At 48.6% G+C, this 19387-nt stretch overlaps 1 protein-coding gene and 1 long non-coding RNA gene across 3 annotated transcripts in view; both read left to right on the top strand.

Moving 5' to 3' along the window:
• LOC144168746 (transformer-2 protein homolog beta-like) overlaps positions 1 to 17818 on the top strand; it is a 38870-nt gene extending 21052 nt beyond the window's left edge. For both annotated transcript variants that reach the window (XM_077697705.1, XM_077697704.1), the window contains exons 9-10: positions 8814 to 8975; positions 9213 to 17818. In XM_077697705.1, the coding sequence (XP_077553831.1) occupies positions 8814 to 8975; positions 9213 to 9261 (211 nt within the window). In that variant the 3' untranslated portion in view covers positions 9262 to 17818. The remainder of the gene's footprint in view (positions 1 to 8813; positions 8976 to 9212) is intronic.
• The window catches only part of LOC144168747 (uncharacterized), a 60055-nt gene continuing 49977 nt past the window's right edge, over positions 9310 to 19387 (top strand). The window contains exon 1 of the long non-coding RNA XR_013322220.1: positions 9310 to 9467. This is a non-coding gene — a long non-coding RNA (uncharacterized LOC144168747). The remainder of the gene's footprint in view (positions 9468 to 19387) is intronic.

Here is a 19387-nt window from a genome sequence, read left to right on the forward strand (position 1 = left end):
CCCGCTTCCCGACGGACAGCAAGTTGAGATATCGGTGGGCGCCGTTGATAAATCGCAACGACTTTGTACCAACGACCAACTTTAGGGTTTCTTGGGTGCACTTGGATGGCAAGTAAACGGAGCAAAATCCATTTATCACACGCACAGCTGCGACAGGGAACAGAACCCCTTGAAATGTTAGAAGTAACTTTATCCCTTACAATACAGGATTTATTTATTGATTGATTGATTGATTGATTGATTATGGGGTTTAACGCACCGATGCTTCATAGGTGATGAGGCGCATCGTAGTGGAGGGCTCCAGATTAATTTTGACCACCTGGGGATTTTTCGCGAGCTATATAACTTGGTTCCATGTAGCCAATTTAAAATACCATATATTGTTTGGTCATTATAGCCCATTGGCATTAAACAATCCCTTTTTCGTCTAATCTAACCTTTAAAATCACGGCGTTTTCTTTACTTCTTTTTTTAGGCAAACACATTACACTCCCAAACGATATGAAAGGATGACTTTCTCCATCGCAGACTGCTGCTCGAGACACGTGAACGCTTCATTTGGAAAATAGCTCAACCTGTTCACAGCGTGGTCAAAGGAAAAGCTTCAAATCCTTTTGCGTTGTCACGGAATCTAAAGTACTACAATTACAAAAGTTACTGCTGCTCGCGTAAAGCTTTTGCGGTGCAAGCAGAGGTTCCACAAAGGTGGGCTTCGAGCGACAGGCCGCATGCGCTGCGCAGAGTTGGGCCAATCATCATCACCATCAACGAATATTAACTCGCCCAAGCCTCAACCTTCGAATAGTAATTTGACTGGTTGTGCGGTCGTGTTATTTTTCCGCCCAGGTAATTTCGTCCGTCAGTAACCGTCATAAGTCTAGTTAAGAAAGATTATACAGTTAAACCTCGTTATAATGAAGCGGGATATAAAGAACTAATGGATATAACGAAGCAATCATAGTTCCCCTTGAAATTCCCATAGATACCCATGTATGAAAAACCTCGTTTTAACGAAGCTAAAATTTCCTCGCAATGGGTATAACGAACCTTTTTTTTTTCACAACGAATGTCTACGGACTATTTCGCTACCTGCCAGGTCAATTTCTTATAGCGCGCGACCGGTTACGTCGCATCACGGATGCGGTGATTCAAAACTCGCGCTCGCAGGGCCGCCAACTACAGCGCGCTGCAAGCGCCTGGCAACACGCGCGAGGGTGCGCCTCTCCCGGCACCCCGAGCACGGAGGAAATCCCTTTCTCGTGGCCTCGCCCGCACCCCACTCTTCTCCTCTTCTGCTGCGCGGCTTTGTGGCTTTGTTGTTGCTTTTCTGCGTGCGCGTCGACCGTCGAGTTGCCGCTCAGCTATTCTTTCTGTTTGGTCGTTCGAGCTCCCGTCGCCAGAAAAGAGATGGACGACGCAAAAAGAAAGCGCAAGACGATATCGATAGAACAGAAGGCGGCTATGCTGAAAGCCGTAGAGTCCGGCGTAAAGAAAAAAAAAGTAGCCGAAGATTTCGGCATAGAGTTGAGCACGCTATCGACGATTTTAAGTAGCAAAGCAGCTGTCGCCGGTGCTGTCGCACGTGGCGTAAAAGGCGACAGGAAGAAGCTGCGCGCCCCCGCCTTCGAAGCCGTTGAGAAGGCGGTCTTCAAGTGGTTTTTGGACGCAAGAGCAAGCGGCATTCCAGTGAGTGGGGCACTGTTGCAGCGGAAAGGGAGGGACTTTGCGTGCATCATGGGGCACGACGACTTTGTGGCGAGTGCGGGCGGGCTGGCTTTAAGGAGCGCCACGACATCGTCGGCAGGGCCGTCTGCGGGGAAGCGATGTCCGTCGACCGCGAAGCTGCACTGCTGTGGGTGGAAACAAACGTTGGGCAGTTGCTGGAGAAGTACAGTCCCAAGGACTTGTTCAACGCGGACGAGACCGCCCTGTTTTATCAGATGCTGCCGCAAAAAACCTTGGCCCTCAAAGGGGAACGCTGCCAGGGCGGCAAACAGAGCAAGGTCCGCGTGACCGTGTTGCTCTGTGCGAACATGGATGGGACTGAAAAGGTGCCGGCCCTCGTCGTCGGCAAAAGTGCATCACCGCGATGCTTTAAAGGTAAGCGGAAGCTACAAGTGAGTTATGTGTGAGTTATGGCTTGGATGACACGAGACGTTTTCGCGCAATGGCTGCGGGAGTGGGACGAAAGGCTGGGCAGACAGAAGCGAAAGATCTGCCTTGTCCTGGACAACTGCTCGGCGCACCACACTGCCGTTGTGCTAAAAAACATCGAGCTGTGCTTCTTGCCGCCAAACTGCACTGCGGTTGTGCAACCCCTTGACCAAGGGGTTATCATGAGCTTCAAATCCGGCTACCGCAAGCGTGTCATTGACCGCATTCTGTTCAATATGAGCACGAAGCGCGAGACCCAGATAGACCTGTACATGGCGATCGAGATGCTGCAGGCTGCTTGGATGTCTGTACCGGCAAGCACGATCGCCAACTGCTTCCGGCATGCCTCTTTTGGCGTCAGCAGCGGCGAGAACAGCGAGGATCTCGGTGCTGCCGCCATTGAGGGGGCTGCGGGGGACGAAGCCCTAGCGTCATGGGACGCTCTCCTTGACGCCGGCGTTGTGCCAGACTGCGACACATTCTGCACCTACGTCAGTGCCGATGCTGACGCGGTGACGACCGAGGAACTTACGGAGGCCGAAATTGTGCGCTCAGTGACGGGGGCGCCTAACGACGACAGCGACGAATGTGTCGACAACGGCCCGGAGTGCAGTGGTGGCGAACCCGACGTACCAACGTCCGCACAAGCCCTGGATGCGGCAGACCTGCTGCGCCGCTTCTTTGGCGCCCACGATGACGGCGAGGACGGACTCGAGATCGCGGCTGCAGCTGAGAAGGCCATCATTCGCTTAAAGAAGACGCGGCAGAAGTCCAGCACGGACTTTTTCACTGCTAAATGAGCCGCCAGCTTGCGTGCTGTCGATCGAGCGTCGATGGGCCGTTTGGCGTAAATAAAGTAGCGATTCCTTGCTCTTCATTTTTTCGCTTGATTTTCTCCGCGCGACGGCCGTTTTTTTTTCGCGTGGCGCGCTGTTGTGAGTTTCGGGGGTGAGTACATCCTCTCTTGTTTGAAAATTGTCGGTACAAATGGACATTGGCTATAACGAACTATTGGTTATAACGAAGTCATTACGACCCCCCCGTTCAACTTCGTTATAACGAGGTTTTACTGTATTGCATTGCAATGTGACCAGTGGAGCAATCGCCTCGTCGAAAGATCGGGAGCGCGGATCACTGTGACCCACATATGTTGTGCGCGCTCCGCATTCGACGTCTCCGCTTCCGTAAACATGGCTGATCGGTGAACATAACAAGCACGGTGGCATTGAAAAAACGTATTTACTGCCCGATATCGACTTCTATGTCAGTCGGTGCCATACAGGTACGCTTGCATCGCGGAACTGCGGAGCACCACCGGCACCACCACCAGCAGTGCTACTGCTGCTCGCAAGAGCCGAGATCGGCATCTTCCACTCTGGCAGCAAATTAGGGCCTAAATGACAACAAAACAGAACACACACACACACAAGCACTGCAACTGCCAACTTAAGGGGGGACGTGGCTTTCAAAATCACCTTTATTTCTTTGTGGATTTTGATGAAAATTGGCACAGCAACTGGAAATGCTTCTGTGATAACACCATAAAAATTTCAAGGTAATATTTTGACAACTTTTTTATTTAATAAATTTTCTCTGTTCCGCTTGTACTGAGCTTGAGCGACTTATAAAACATGATAGAAAACTTGTTCGGAGTGCTTTGCATTCCCAAATGAATGGACGAGGTTAAGACAGTTTTAGATTTTTTTTTTACAACACAATGTTTTTAGTTTTCATTTTTTTAGAGGTTAATGTGCAACAGGCATGTCGACTGCGAATGACTATTTGAATAAAAAAAATCACAAAAACAAATCTGAACAACCAAGAGTGTCACAACCTGAGCAGTTCATCAAGGAATGTAATGCAAGAAACAGATTCAAAATAGACGCAGCGGTCACAAAGAAATCCCAGGAACAAGCGACACAGGTGGCAAAAAAAAATGTTTTGAGAAAACGGCTTCCGAAGTTGCAACATAGGTTTCACTTATCAAAAGTCCAACCAGCCAACCCATGGCAACAAGTGGCGCATTTTTTTTTACTTAAATTTGAAAACTTCTGGTTTCTTTTATGTTTTATTACATTGCCTGGCGCAGCAACTTAGTACTCATACGTGCAGGTGTTCATTGCCAAAAGTTTGCATACCACAAGGATGCAATGAGCTACTTTGAAGCTTGGTATAATATTGTGCATAACTCCAACTTTTATGGAAGGGGTCTTTTTTCACTACTTTTGACGTTCAAGGCATCCAATATGTCTCGCAGCACAGTCAGTATGCCCTAAGCCATAGATTATATGCATTGGTATCAATAATTTCCCTTAAAGAAATCACTATTAAATGCTGCGACAGTAAGATAAATTTTTAATGCAGAGAACATATTTTTATTCCTATATTCGTATTTCAAACCTGTTAGCATGATTATTGAAGTGCACGAGAAATGTTGCGCAAGAAAGATGATATGGCTCGCGCGCATCGCAGCGCACGCTTACCGCGACATATCGTACTTTGATTATCCCTGATATGGCTTGTCAGGTCGCTTTTAAGATTAAATATAAAGTCACACGCGTTAATTACAACTACTGGCGTTCAATAGTAACCGGTTTCGCAGACATGATGCTCCAATGCACGTCGGCTATGCTGTGCGCGCCGCAGCGTTTGACGCGTCGACCGTTTCTTTCCCAAGGCTAGCGAGCCCACAGCAATAACTAAGCGTGTAAACATCGCAAATCCAACTAAAAGTTCACTTCACGAACCGCTATTGCAAGCGCCCGCACCGCGTCACCCTCCGGTGTCTGGCGACGGTAGAGTCAAGCGCACCACGAAGCGTTCGATGACCTCCGCCTTTCAAGCCACACAACTTCCCGTAATCTGGCTCGTGATCTCGGGCCTCCCCATCGCGATAACATCCCTGTTGAATACCACAGACTGAACAGAAACTTGGCCGAGCGAAGCAGCGAAAATGAACTCAAACCGCCCACGCTACGCAGCTCAGGCGGCCGCCATCTTGCATTGCGCCGTGTTGCGACCGGGAAGGCCGACTGCAGCCGGGAAGAGGTCCAGAACTGATAGGTTAACGTAACTGTTTACTTCATAGCGAGAGGTGAGCCGAAGCCAAAGAACAATGCCCCGACGGGCGAGGTTACAATACAGGACTCGAGCAGAGCGACAACATCGATTCGCTGCTCTAACAGGAATTACAGTAGAATCTCGATGATACGATTCTGGGTGATACGAATTTCGGGATGATACGAATTTCTAAAGTCCCGGCAAAATTGCATTGTTTGCAATGGGAAAAATTTCGGCTGTTACGAACGGACCTGCGTGGCCCGGCGGATGATACGAACGAGCCAGCGAGGCGCCCGACTGCCGAACAAGCAAGTGACGGCTCTCTCTCCCCATTTGTCACTCCTTTTTCTCCAGAAACGGCCGGGCTGTTGTTTTCTGCTCTCGAAAACGCGCCCCGCACGCCACATGCGCGCCGCGGCCGGCGGCGGCAACATGGCGGCGGCTTCGGCCGCGAAGTGGCACGGCCGCTTGAGCGACTGCTTCTAGCCTCTCTTTAAAATGCCGCTCAAAGCAGACACGAAGTTTCTTGTGCAGTAAAGGAGCTGATAACGTTGGCGAAAACGGTACTATAAAACACCATCCACGCCGCTAGTGAAAGCGCCCATAAAATATCTGCCGGAGTGCTAAGCCTAAACATCTCTGGCGGAGCCAGCGGGTTGTCTCGAGCGTTTCGCAAGTCGTCAGCGTCTTCTTCTGACCGAGGTAGGAGATACCGCGGGCGCGAAATCGTCAATGCGGCCGTGAAAATACAGCGCGCGCAAAGCCGAGGCGTGCGAATCGCGTGCAAAAACGCACCATGCGGTTCACGCTTGACTGTTGCGACGTGTAGCGAGCTTGGACACCGGGAGTCAGGAGACAAGCGCGAATCTAGGCGAAGCGTTACGCGCTCGTAGGGGTTTAAAACGTAGGGGTTTAGGGGTTTAGGTGACGTAGGGGTTTAAAAAAAGCAGAAAAAATCATGGATTTGTTCACGCGAAAGTAAGAAAAGAAATATACGAAAACTTTTTTCAGCGCTCAATTTTTTGGTCTGTGTTGGTTCATACGAATTTCGGATGATACGAATATTTTTCGCGGTCCCGCGAGATTCGTATCATCGAGATTCTACTGTAGTTACAATGCTTGGGCAGCTCTATTTATACCCAAAAGCGATAACGGTCACAATGCCAACAAGCTGGGACACTGGAGCTGGAACAAGCTGGAAGGACAAAGGACAAGCTGGAACAATTGCACGAAACCAATTGCATGTAGGCTACAAGCTTTTACTTTGACCCCTAGAGGGGTGTCCGCTAAGCTTGGACGACGCAGCCCACACAATTTGTAACGCACCAAACAGAACTCGCGTTGGTGGTAATATTTTCCCTAAAAATTGCATTTGTTAAACGCTTAGACAGTCCGGTACATTTTTAACGCTGTGAGCAGGTCTTTATTCTGAACTCAGTCCTGTTTGCATGGTTACTAGAAGTGCACAGGAACTATGTGCAAGAAAGGCGATATGACTCACACGCATCGCAGGGCACGTTTAGAGCAACACGCAGCACTTTGAGTAACCCTCAGGGTGCCTAGCGCCTGGGAAAAGTCAGGGAATTTTGAGCCACAGGGCAAAGTTGGATAATTGTGAGGGAATTTTTCAATAAAGTAGTACCAGTCAGGGAAAATTACTTCGGGGCCTGCCCACACAGTTTTAGAATAGGGGAAACCAGTGTTGGAAGCCCCCAAGAAGTTACCGAACGCAACATGCTCGCATGCAGCGAAAGCGTGAACCGCATGAACCGTTTTCTGGTTTTTCTGCAAGTAAAAATGTGCTTACGCCATCGCGGAAACAATCAAGAAAAAAAGCAAAAGGTGATCGCTGAAGCGCAACTTGAAGGTTCTGTCCCGCAAGATGAAATGAACTCTGAAGTTGTAGCTGAAGGCAAGCAAACCTCAAAATGAACAAACTGATGTTAATCAAAGTGCAGTTTGAGAATTACGGCACTTGCAGCAAATGTGTTTTTCCCTGTGATAGAATGTGTTTTCTCTATGCTTTTTATGTGCTTCACGGACCATTTCTACAGAATAGCGCCTGTTGTATAGGTCAGGGAATTTTGTTTAAAATGGACATGGAAAAGTCAGGGAAATCGCATTAGGCAATTTGCTAGACACCCTGACCCTGACATGGCCCATCAGGTTGCTTTTAAGATCAAGTTTTTGTCACAAGCATTAATTACAACTACTGGCGTTCAGTCGTAACCGGTTGCGCAGTCAGTTGCAGCAGCTATGTCTTGCGCGTGGTAGCTTTTGACGTGTCAGCCTTTTCTGTCTCAAGGCTAGTGAGCCTACTGACACGTTCAAAAGCCGTTACCACAAGCGCGCACACCGCACTTCACCCGCTGGAGTTAGTCACGTGCACCAGGAGCGTACGATGACCTGCGCCTTTTGAGCCACACAACTTCCCGTAATCTGGTTCATCATCTATCTCAGGCATTCCCATTGCAGTGACCGTGTTGAATACCACAGCAGATAAAATGACTGAACAGGAAGGAGCTTGGCCGTGCGAAGCGACAAAAATGAAATGCACACTACGCAGTTCAGGCGGCCGCCATCTTGCGTTGCCGCAGCGACACCCAATCAAAAGGGCCGTTCCAGCGCACGCCGATCGGAGAGCCATTCGCGCTTCAGAGTCTGTCTGGCTTCGTTTGTGCATTCTTTTTCTGCCGTTCGTGCGTTTGGGAACGAACAAAGATAAAAGAGACGACCTGGACAGGAAAGAGGCCGATTTACAGGTACCAAAATGCAGGTATTTTTGCGCTGATATTTTATCACCGCAGCTGGCAAAAGTGTTTTCTTATTCCACCTTGCAGCTGTTTTTGGCGGTAAAACTTTGCAAACGCGCAGACTAGAAAACAACAAAAACCAATGTTTTGGTATTTTTTCGAAGCTCAAAGCTTTTGAAAGCACGCATGACAAGTAATGGAGTGAAATAGTCTGTTCCCTGCAGTGGCGGCTGCGACTGGGTTAGCTTTACAATGAGAAGACTGTTTTTAGTTCCCAAATTTCCCCCAATGGTGCCTTTGCATCAAGTTGCAGCTTCTGAGTGTCAGAGCATAGTTATACACCAAGAAAATATTGTTCCTGGGCAATGGGTTGGTGTTGCCATAGCCCAGTCATTCAATGGCTGTGGCGATGCCACCAATCCCTCGTTCGTGTTAGTGTGTGTGTGTGTGTGTGCCTTGGCTTGAAGAGGAGGACATTGTCCCTTGCATGCTCTCTCAGCTGTGACAGCATTGACATGAGTTTGTCTTGGGATTTACGCACTTTCCACTAACTTCTTACTGTTGACGAGTCTCTCTCGTTATGCTACAGTGTCATTGTTTGCAGCTTTCAGGACGTCGATATCATGTTTAATCTGATTTGGTTTTCGGATGTGTGATTCTTAACTGTGGCTATCCGGTTGGGCGTCAGCCGTAGATTTGTGAGCATTTTGTATTTTGGCATTCCTGCAGTTTACTTATGGCAGCCAGAATGGCACATGCGCGCACACACACGAATAACACGGCTGCCAAGTGGAACGCTGTGAGCATGCCCAGTAACCGTGGCTCGGATTGTGTGTTACCTTGCAGCGGTGGCGGAGGTGGCAGCGGCGGCGGCGGCGGCGGTGGCGGCTACGGAGGTGGCAGCGGGGGTGGCTACCGGGGCGGCTACCGTGACCGCTCACCGTCACCCTACTACAGCCGGGGGCGGCGGTACTCCCGGTCTCGCTCCCGGTCGTACTCCCCCCGGAGGTACGGATACTACTGAGAGCCAGTGCCTCCTCCCCCTTTCACTCACCCCTCCCCTCCTCCTTCATGTTTGCTTTGCGCATTAGCCGCCCCACCCCCATTTGAATAAACAGCTCGGGCCCCCCCTCTGATGAGGTCAATAAAAGCGGTCAGTGTGTGTGCTCTTGTCGTGTTCCTGAATCCCGGCGGGCGTGTGGTTAACTGCTGTTCCCTGTTGTTTTCTTTGCAACCCCCACCAAGGGCTTGGAAGAAGGAACGAAGCGCATTGGTGTGTCTCTGTGAAGTTTGAAGAGTTTGAAGTTTGCGAAGGGCAAGAGCGAAGGTGGTTGCGGGCGTAGAAGAGTGCTGAAGCCCACGGTTTGCGGGTGTGGGCCAAGAGGCCGCCATGGTGGAGGACCCCGGCGAGAGAAGGCCCAAGGTTTGAAGGGTGTGGCGCAGGCCGCCAAGAGGCCTCTCTCTCTCCCTCCAGGCGACCACCCATCGGCGGGCCCTGCGGTAAGCGGCCAACACGATTTCGCTGTCTACACGGGCTGGGCCAGGGAGGCGCCATTTTTGTTCTGGCTGTGGTTCATTTCACAACCTGCCTTGTTCTCGACAATCCACTTGCACCAGTGTGTCCATCTCGCCGAGATGGGAGCGGAAGATGAGCAGCAGTGGGCGTCGGAGCAGATGAAACTTGTCGCCTTTTTTTTCAGCTGACCACTGCAGCTGGACACGCTGGTGCATGGGGGTTGTCGAGAACAGGGTTGCAACGGCCGTGCTGCACGCAGCTTGAACTTTGAGGGAGCGCGGTGAGGATTCGGAGGAGCCCCACTGCTCGGTGTTGGTGCTGCATGGAGGTTGCGGGACTGGCGCCATTGTGAGAGCAGCTGTGCACCTCGTGTGCCACTGTGTAGGCAGCTTGCCTTGGGGCGGCAACATTGGCGCGCAGTCCTGTCACTGTTAGCCTAGCTGTTGGGAAGCAAGCCCACAGGTGGCAGCCTCTCTTTCAAGAACGTAGCAGTGCACTGTGGTGTGCCAGTGCTCTGTTTATTGGCTGCCACAGGCAGTTCATTGCATTAACACAGTACTGTTCTATTTTTTATTCGTCTTCTCTTCACAGGGGTGGCTAACTGATTGCAATGGAGCTATGTTGCATCATCTGAGTAAAATGGTCAGGCTGCAAGTTGCTGACCAACATTTCCCTCAAATTTTTCCAGCCAGTTGTTTGGGAACATTGCACATGGAGCCCGTGGCCTATGCATGTAAACTGCAGCCAGCGCGAAGTTATGCGGTTGTTAAGGGCTGGGGCTTCAGTACTTGTCAGTGCATGGCCAAAGGGCTGTGGCTGGCTTTAGTGCATTGGCCTTGTTGAAGAGCCACTGAAGTGTAGAAGCCTGGATCGTTTTAGAAGGGTGCTACGAGTGTAACATTGCAACTGGTAGTAGCAGAAGTGGCTTTTCAATGCAGGCAAGGCCAGAAGCAGTATTGCCACCTTGTACAATCCCACAGTACAATTTGTTACATCGCAAATAGTGAGGAGGGAATTGTTGTGCCTTGCCTCGGGGTTCTCGAAACAGAGTAAGGCACGAACACGTTCATTTAGAAGATAAAACCCACTAAGGCCTCATTCACACAGCTGTCACCTTCTCCGTTGCGGCACCATCACGTCAAAAAAACCGCGGACGGCGCAACGGAGTGTCTCCGTCAGTGTGGGGTCGTCTGCCTAGTGGTCAGTTTCGCCAAAATTGAACATGCTTAATCTGAAAAAGAGAATGTTGTTATATATGATTCAAGGAGACTAATTGCTGCAATGCAAAAATAACTAGTGGCTTATATTTTTGTTTGTGCTCACTTTTCGCTAAATTTTGTGAAGTTTTCTGATTGGCTGGTTTACCGTGGGGCGTGGTCTCGTCACGTCGGAATGGAAATGTGGAGAAATCGCCTGAGAAACCATGCCGGAAGCTGGTGATTTGGTGAGGTGAAAAACTGGTGTGTGAATGACGTCTATGGCAGGTAAAGGTCTAATTGGAAAAGAGCTGCGAGAAGCTGACATGCGTCGTCACACTGCCTGGAAGGTGAAAATGAGTGTGTGCACCCCATTTCGTGGGCCTGCAGGTATGCGGGGCTCTCGGTGCCTGCAGTTGTGTGTGCATTACATGAGCACATCCTCGAGTGTGACCATCGGAATTGCATTGTGGCAGGATTCCTGTGGCACCCGTCACCGGTAGAAGGCCACACTTCTGGCTCACCTGAGCTTGGGGTTTCTGCATTTACCACAAATTATGGGACTGAGGGTGCCGTGACAGCACTTGAATGCTTGGCCTTTCCCTTGGTATAGCCGTGGCCAAAGCCAGAAATAAGGTTGGAGTCCTCATAGTCGCCACGTGCAAGGCACAGCAGCTCAGATTTTGTGGACGGTAAGGGTGGTAGCATCTTGCTCCTCCAACAGTTCACCGTGCAAAAACCACCTCTAAAATGAAATGTTCCCCAATAGCGAAGGCCTTCCTTTTGGGGTACGACGATGCGCTTGTGTGGCATGCTGTGGACTTGGGCCATTTTTTCTTTTTCTTTCACCTGCTGAATGGAAGATGGAGAATTGCGTCTCATTTGAGTCCACTAATTATGACTTGCATCAAAGCAAATGTTTCAAAATGTGGAATCTCTGAAACAAGGCAAGCAAAGTTAATAAACTGCTTCTTCTTAAAATAAAAAATTCCCCCGCATTTCCCCGAGGGGGAGAATGTGAAAGTGCGAATGCACGGTTGTCGGCCCGCTTGCGGCGCTTGCGCTCGGCCCCCGCAGCCCACCGCCTCGCCGCCTTCTCTTCCATCGGGTTTGTAGTATCACGTGTACACCACGCAGTTATCAAGCCGCTATAACGCCGCTGAGTCGCCAACGCACGCCGCTGACGACGTAGTTTGAATTCGTTAAAGATATAAGGCGCGTCACTAACACTGATATCACCGTCGCGTCCGTGGCTTGATCGGCTTGATCGGTAGAGCGTCGCGCTGCGGCCGCAAAGTCCTCGGATCGAAACCTGGCGCCGGATGCTGTTTCTTTTTTAAATATAGAGGAGCACTGCGGACGCCGCCGACGCCGCCGCCGCCGGCGGTGGATGGTTTGGGGTCGCTTATAAAGTGCATTCGCACTTAAAAAAAAAGACGTATTCTGAAAACGGCGATTCAGTACACGAGAGCAACAGTTGCCTATTCATTACCTTAAGCTGGCACCCTTGCAGACAAAGTAGGAGGTGCAGGCACCATTGTGTCTGTTTGAAATCAAACAGCCTGGGGGGCAAAAAAGCACTGAGAGGAAAAAAAATGTGTTAGGGTCCTTGAAGTTCCTTTGCAGACTGTACAAACAATAAGTTGCAAGGGTTCGTGTCCAACCTCGATATTGAAGGAGCAGCATTTGACGTGAGCATTTTGATTTGGTATGCTGCCGTGTTTCACGCTGGTTGGCATCTAACTTGTCTTGCGCCGTTCTCATCCTAGAGTTGGAAAACAGTGGCATGAAGTGGCGCCAAGCATAGCGATGGGCCAAATAAAAATGCTTGCATGCCGAACAATGCCCTTTCTATGGGCACGGGTGACCCATCACCAGGATGTGGTCTGTCGGCCGCTGTTTTTATTTCTATGTATGCTGAGCTGAGTGCATGTTTGTTTAAAAGGCATTGTTACGCAGGTTCTGTTTTCAATTGGAGTGCAAGTACAGGGTGCAGTGCAAGAGTCCTTTCCTTAGCATGGTCACATATAAGGTGAACTCCACCGCTGATGCCATGTAAGGCATCAAGTGTACAGGAGTGCACAAGGCTCCCTTTGTTTTGATGTGCCCCTGCCGACGACTCGAACAAGCTGCGCGTGCGGCTGGCTGTGCACACCTGTCTTTGCCATGCTCCCCAGGAGTCCAGAGCGGCACAATGTTGCAGCAACCACAAATCAACCTCTTTCTCTCCAGGGGCAAGCTCCGTAGCGAATACTGCAGGGATAGTTTTGCCATTCTGGACAGGCAACTACAGTGGTGAGACAAGTACATTGTTGTTGCAGGGCGTGGCCAGTGGCACGCACCCTGCGTAGCCTTTTCAACACTGGTTCCACAGAGCCTTCAACTACAGCTGTGTAAAGAGGCTCGCATTGCGTAATGCTGTGCAGATTGGGCAGAGTTTTCTGCTAAGCACTGCAGGCCCGTCTCTTTCTCCGTCCCTCCCTGCCAATCAAGGCAGAGCGTCAGGTGAGGCACACTGCAGGGCCCAGCGGCATAGCTTGGCAGCTTGTCCACACGAGTGTCCCGATCGCGGGCCACTGGCTGTGCCGGGAGCGTTGCTTGGGAACTCTTAGTTACTACGGCACACTTTTCTGGTGTGTTGGAACCTTGTGGAAGGACTTCGTCACACAGAAAACAGCGCCCTGTTCCAGCCCCTGTCCAACAAGGTCTGATTTGTGCATTCATACCACCGGGCATCGTTGGTTTCCAGGGTGCCTGGTTGTCATTTCGTGCGTCTGCATTCCTAGTCAGGGTTGTTTTTGTTTTCTTTTCCTCGAGGCAGATTTTGGCTGCACGGCAGCTGTGGCAGTCTTACTGACACGCTTAGAGCGGTTCAAGCGGGGGCTTTTAACTCTTTCGGGACCGCCCGAAAAAGTGAAGTCTCGCTACAAATTTTTTATTACATAAAGTAAAGGCACCATCCTACCTTAGCATATACCAAAATGCAGCTAATTATATGTTCTTTGACATACAATACCAAGTTTTACTTCAACACTGACGATAGAACCATGAAAAAATCTTAAAGTAAGAACTTTGTAAAAAAACTACAGAAATAGAAAAAAGCGTAAATATAAAAATAAAAAGGAATAAAATTATTTCAGGATATACAAAATCTAACACAATGCTTTGTTTCTTCATCGTGAAAGTTTGATGCGTCTAGGTGTAACTGGTTTTTTGTTTTGTGCGTGATCTCTTTGGCACTAGGGCCATGGCTACGTCGTCGCCCAGGTACACGCCGGGATTTCGTCTCGGCGAAAACTTGATCCCTTTGAGATGGTGGCAGGAGATCACCACCATAGGTAGTTAACACCCTAGCGAACAAATATAAACCAGCCAGAACATATTTCAAGCGCACATACCTACTCAAGAGACAATTGAAACCGAAACCAACACCCACCTTTGAGCGCAATTTGATGTTCCAGGCTGATCGACACCTGAATCCTCACTCGAGCTGAAATCCAATCTCTAAAGCCGCATTCCGACTCTTCACTGCCACTCTCATCGTTAAAATCCACAGTAGAAGGCGAAGATATGCGAGACGAGATGAGGCGGATGTCTTATCGCGCTCGCGCGAGTATGACTCCATGTTTGTTTACATTCGAAACCACTGCCCGTCAGAATAAAATATCTGATTCGTTGCCGCCTGGCGATAAAAAAAGAAACTTCACAAAAGAGAAAACTATAGTTTTCAAACTATCTCCGAGATGTCGCTAGGTGTTCCATCGAGTGAAAATTTGTATTCTGCAGACTCGTGAAACCATCGATCATATGTGATCAATGGCCTATGGAGCGGTCCCGAAAGAGTTAATATCGGGCACGTGGCTTGTATTGTAGACTGTTTGAAGATAGAACTTTGGTGGCAGCATTTTCTGAACGGCACTTGTCTGTGTGGTACGGAACACGAAGATTTCACTCCTGGGAGACTCTGGAATATTGCCTCCAATCAGGGGTGAGACAGCTGCGCATATTGCGCAGTTTTGATACAAACTTGCTTTCCTGCGCCAGGCTGCTCCATAAGCTTGAAAATTGTAAAAATTGCGCCAAACTGCTCCAAAACAGTCTGAGAGCCAACGATTTTAACACTCCAGTCAGTTTCAGTGGGGGAAATGTTTACTGACGGCAGTATTTTCCAGCACCCCCAATGTGATGGTGTTTACCCCCAATGTGATGGTGTTTGTAAAGGTTCAATCTGATTCATCATGAAATTGTCCCCGAGGTAGTTTTTTCGAAAGTCACAATGTCGGGTTGCCATGTTATATTCTGTGTGTTTTCAGTTTTTCCATCGAAAAAAAACCCATAGAAAAAATAATTGTGTACTAAGGCGTCAAACTACTTGTGCAAGTTGATGAACAAAAACTGCATTTTTTGGAGCGCTGTATCTCCGGAGACATTACTGGACGCCGCCATCTTGGTGTGGTAAAGATGGGAAAATGTGGCCGCCGGGCGAAGCATTTGCTTGTGGTTCAGGCAGAGTGCTCTTCGCCGATGTCCACCTTGGTTTAGTTATGGGGATAGCTGGGTTTACATTTAGTCCTTTGATCTGTTGCGGGACTCGAAAGATGGGAATTCATCAAAAACAACATGGCGCCCACGAATTCGCGGTGTTTCGGCCTTGAGTGTGAGTCCGGTGTGTGTTTGAAGGGAAATTTCGGACTCATTACGGTGTTATAAAACGCTGAGTTATTGCTGCCTTTCACAACGAGCTTGCGAGTGGCGGAAATGGGAGGATCGACGCTGCAGAAGCAGCGGCGCAGGCTACATTGCTGCAGAATGTTTAAGCAGTCTCCGATAGCGGGACGGGCTATTATTTCACGCTAGCAAAATGGTTTATTTATCTGAAGTGAAATTTAATGCCAAGAGGGAGGCGGATATACATACGAACGTTTTGCACAACTTTTGCCGTGGCTCTACACTTGTGCGCACAGCCAAGTCCGAGATAAAAAAATAACAATTTCGGCATTCACATGATTATAAAAATGCCTTGCGATTGCTTAGTTTTTCAGTTCGATATTTTCAACGGAGCTCTACTATCTATTCATGGAACCTAAGAATTTAAAAATGGTTTGTAAAAAGGTAGTGCAGTTCGTACCTCGTGATACTCTGGCAGAAAAAAAAAAAAAAAAAATTTTGGGGGAGGCTGTTTCAATGTTCTGTATGACGTTCAGAACCGATTGAAGAGTGCACTTTTTTCCCACCAGTTGTCAAAAATTTGATTTTTTTTTGTCTCCTAAGGCGACATAATATATGTCGGCGAAAAGCAAAAACGCCCGTGTGTACGAGATTTCGGCGCACGTTAAAGATCCCCAGGTGGTCAAAATTAATCCGGAGCCCTCCACTATGGCGCGCCTCATCACCGGCGTTGCGTCGGCGCGTTAAACCCTACAATCAAAATCATCAGACATAATATATGTCGTTCTTCTGCTACAATTCAACGTTCTTTTGCTCCAAAATCAAGATTTCGCTGCTCCAAAAACTGCTCCCAAATCTGATTCAGCTGTCTCACCCCTGTCCAATGGATCTATGCAATCACAGCTGGACGTTCGCACTTTTGTGCCATGCAAAAGTTTCAAGTGCGTTGAGACTAATTGGGCAGGCTCGGAGTGCACCTGGAAGAAAGTGCCGATTTAGCGGGAGGAATATTTTGAGCTATGCAAAAGACATTGGAATCCTTGAAGGTTCCCAGGTGGTCAGGGTTAATCCGGAGCCCTCCACTAAAGAGTGTCTCATGTAGGTGCGCTAAACCTCATAATCAACTTTGCTCAGCTTTGGGCAGCCTTGGTGTGGGATAAGGCCCCCACGATGTGGCCACATTTTATGAAATTGAATTTAACAACAGTCAAACTTGCTGTATGTTCTCCTCCTCAAGCTTGTGCAGGGAAGTGGCAGCCTTTGCGAACACAAGGACGTCAGGAAAGCAAAATGATTGGTGCTACACGTATCAGCTTTGAATATTTGAAGGCTGCTGGAGAAGCCCCCCCCCCCCCCAAAAAAAAAAAAAAGTCGTCCCCCTCCATTTCCCTGAGTTCGTTGTGTGCATCCTTTCTGATGTTCTGCATTGCGTACTATTTTGTGGTGTCACTGGTTTGTCAGACTAGTGTTCCACGTTTTTTTTTTTTTCATTTAAACCAATGATTGGGTCAAATCATGCTCTCCTGGTTTGTGCATGTGGCCGTCGTGGAGTTTGTTCCCTCACCTCATTTTTGTTTTTGCAACATGTGAGAGCACCAACTTTGCTGGTCAGCGCACCCTTTGTCAGCTCTGAGGCATAGACTTGCGTTGAGTTGCTTCTTTTGTTTCAGGGCTCTGCTCTTAGCAATAAAGGGCTATTTACGAAATTTATACTAATTCTGTTGGCGAAGTAAGAAAGTTGGTGCCGTATCTGTAGTTTAAGTGGGCCTAGAATGATGTACAAAAAAACGAGGCTCTGTCTCGATGAAGTTGTGGTTTTGCTTTTCTCTTGTTTTTCTTCAACGGCTAATCTGGGGTGTATTTCCGTCGGTAAGCTCTCTCTCTCTCTCTCTCTCTCTCTCTCTCTCTCTCTCTCTCTCTCTCTCTCTCTCTCTCTCTCTCTCTCTCTCTCTCTCTCTCTCTGAGTGTATCATTCTGCAGAGAGAGAGAGATTCAACCCTAGAAACAATTTCATTCCTGAACCAGTCATTGTCCTGTGAGAACCACCGTGAGAACTGCCTGGAGCTCTGGGAATACTTTGCAGCTGGTGTGTTGGGTTGTTTTTGCTAGTCCCTTAAGACATTTCTCCAGGGTTGCACGAGCTCGCGGTCAGCAGCTGAGTAGCAGGCAGAGCTACAAGGCATGATTTGTGTGGTGGCAGTTTACTGTTGGGCAGTTCGAAAGTGACCCAGGGGGTACCAAACACTGCGGTTTTTGGTAGTTCGAAGCCCTGCAGGTGAGTGCACGGTGCTGTGGTTTCGGCCTCTCCATGTGCATTCTCGGTCATCCCTGTGAGCCTGGATACCTGGAGGCCTGTCGGTGCATGGACTGCATAGCACAGCTAGTGGAAGGTCAAGGTGGGCAGCACCATGGTGGCACCATGATGTGCTGTGGACTTTTACAGCGGCGTAAAATAAAGCTTTTTTTCTGTACTGATCCTTGGGTACTGTGGTTCCTGTTGTGTGGCAAGGCACTAGCCAAATGGGGCAAGATCAAACCCAAGGCGTGTGGGGTTTTTTTTTTTTTTTGGCAGTATGTGTTTATCTCAAATGAAAGGGTGCCGGAACACCTAAACTCGAGATTTTCTGATGGCGCCGTAGAACGTTTAGATAACGATCCGTATGTGACCTGCGAGAATGAATGCTGGTTACCATGACAAGCGCGGCAACAACTAGGGTTCGTTCGTTCCCTGGTAGAACCCAATTTTACCGGATTCTTAGTATAGTCTGAAAGGAGGAAATCTTTTTTTTTTTCTCTCTGTTTATCGTTTTCTATCCCCGTTTGCGCGGTTTTTCTTTAGTAGGGACTTGGTTATTATTGCTTTTATGGTACGTCACTCATTTTGATTCCTTTAAAGCATGGATAAACGATTGGTTGTTGACGACGACCGTTCGCCGCCTTTTACCATTTTTTTTTAATTTTTTGTGTCCATCTACTCGTGCATCTGTTCATTTTTGCATACTGGTAAGCTTGTGTACAAATGAGCCACGAATGTTAGTGTTTCCTTGTATCTCCGCATTTCTTATTTATTGAGATACCGTAAGGGCCAAAAGGCATTACATATGGTGGCAATGCACATCAAAGAAAAAATTGTATACAGGTTACATGTGTCCAAGGAGGTTCTATAAAACTTCTGGAGTGGAGGCCGCCCATAGCGGGCAACGCGGGGAGGTGAAGCCGGGCCTACCGGTCGGTGGCCATATTGCCGTGGGCAGCAAAGGCGCTGAGCCGGCAGGGACGCTGAAGTGCGGTGGTGGCAGCCTGAATTTTGCCTTACACGGAAGGTATTGACGTAAGATATGGTTCAAGCAGCCAGTTCGCGTATGTATATCTTACGGTGGTGAACAGAGCTGCCGCCGCGGGGAAACCTGTGCTGTCGCGCTTGGCTAAAGATGCTAAAGACGCCATCTCTGCTTTTAGGCCGCCATTATTCCCACCGGCTGAAAACAGCGCTTTTGGGCCAGAAGCGTCATTTCCGTTTAAAAGGTTTGTTTACAAGCCAGTAAATCCTTATTGTGGTGCTATAATATATAAAATGATAACTCTTAAGCTTTAAAAAGCAAGCATAACATTTGTTAAAATAAAAGTTTGTATCAACTTTCGGTTTCAACGACTGCGTTAGGTGAAGACTGTATTTACATTTTCTTGCTTCACAATAAGTTAAAATTGTTCTGCGTAGAACTACTTGAGCTTATTTTGTAGAAAAAAAGATTTGTGAGGCAGTTTTGAACAGTGCGGTTGGTGCAGTTCTCAAGTTGGCCACAAAGAGCAGCACAAGCTGTGTAGTTGGTGCGGCGCATTCCAAACTGCTGGAATTAGTGCGAACGCAGTGTGCTCCCTATTCTGTCGTAGCTTTGTGATTTTTATGATTATACTGGGTATACTGTTTTCTGGGTCTGGTTCATGATATATGGACACAACCGTTGATCAATGGCGGGGGAAAGTCTAAGTAGCCACGACCACTTTGCACTTGTAGTTTCAAAGCCAACACGTCGCGCCCA

Source organism: Haemaphysalis longicornis, unplaced genomic scaffold (genome assembly GCF_048455015.1).
Source record: "Haemaphysalis longicornis isolate Haplotype H1 unplaced genomic scaffold, Haemaphysalis longicornis Haplotype H1 scaffold_2, whole genome shotgun sequence".
NCBI lineage: Eukaryota > Metazoa > Arthropoda > Arachnida > Ixodida > Ixodidae > Haemaphysalis > Haemaphysalis longicornis.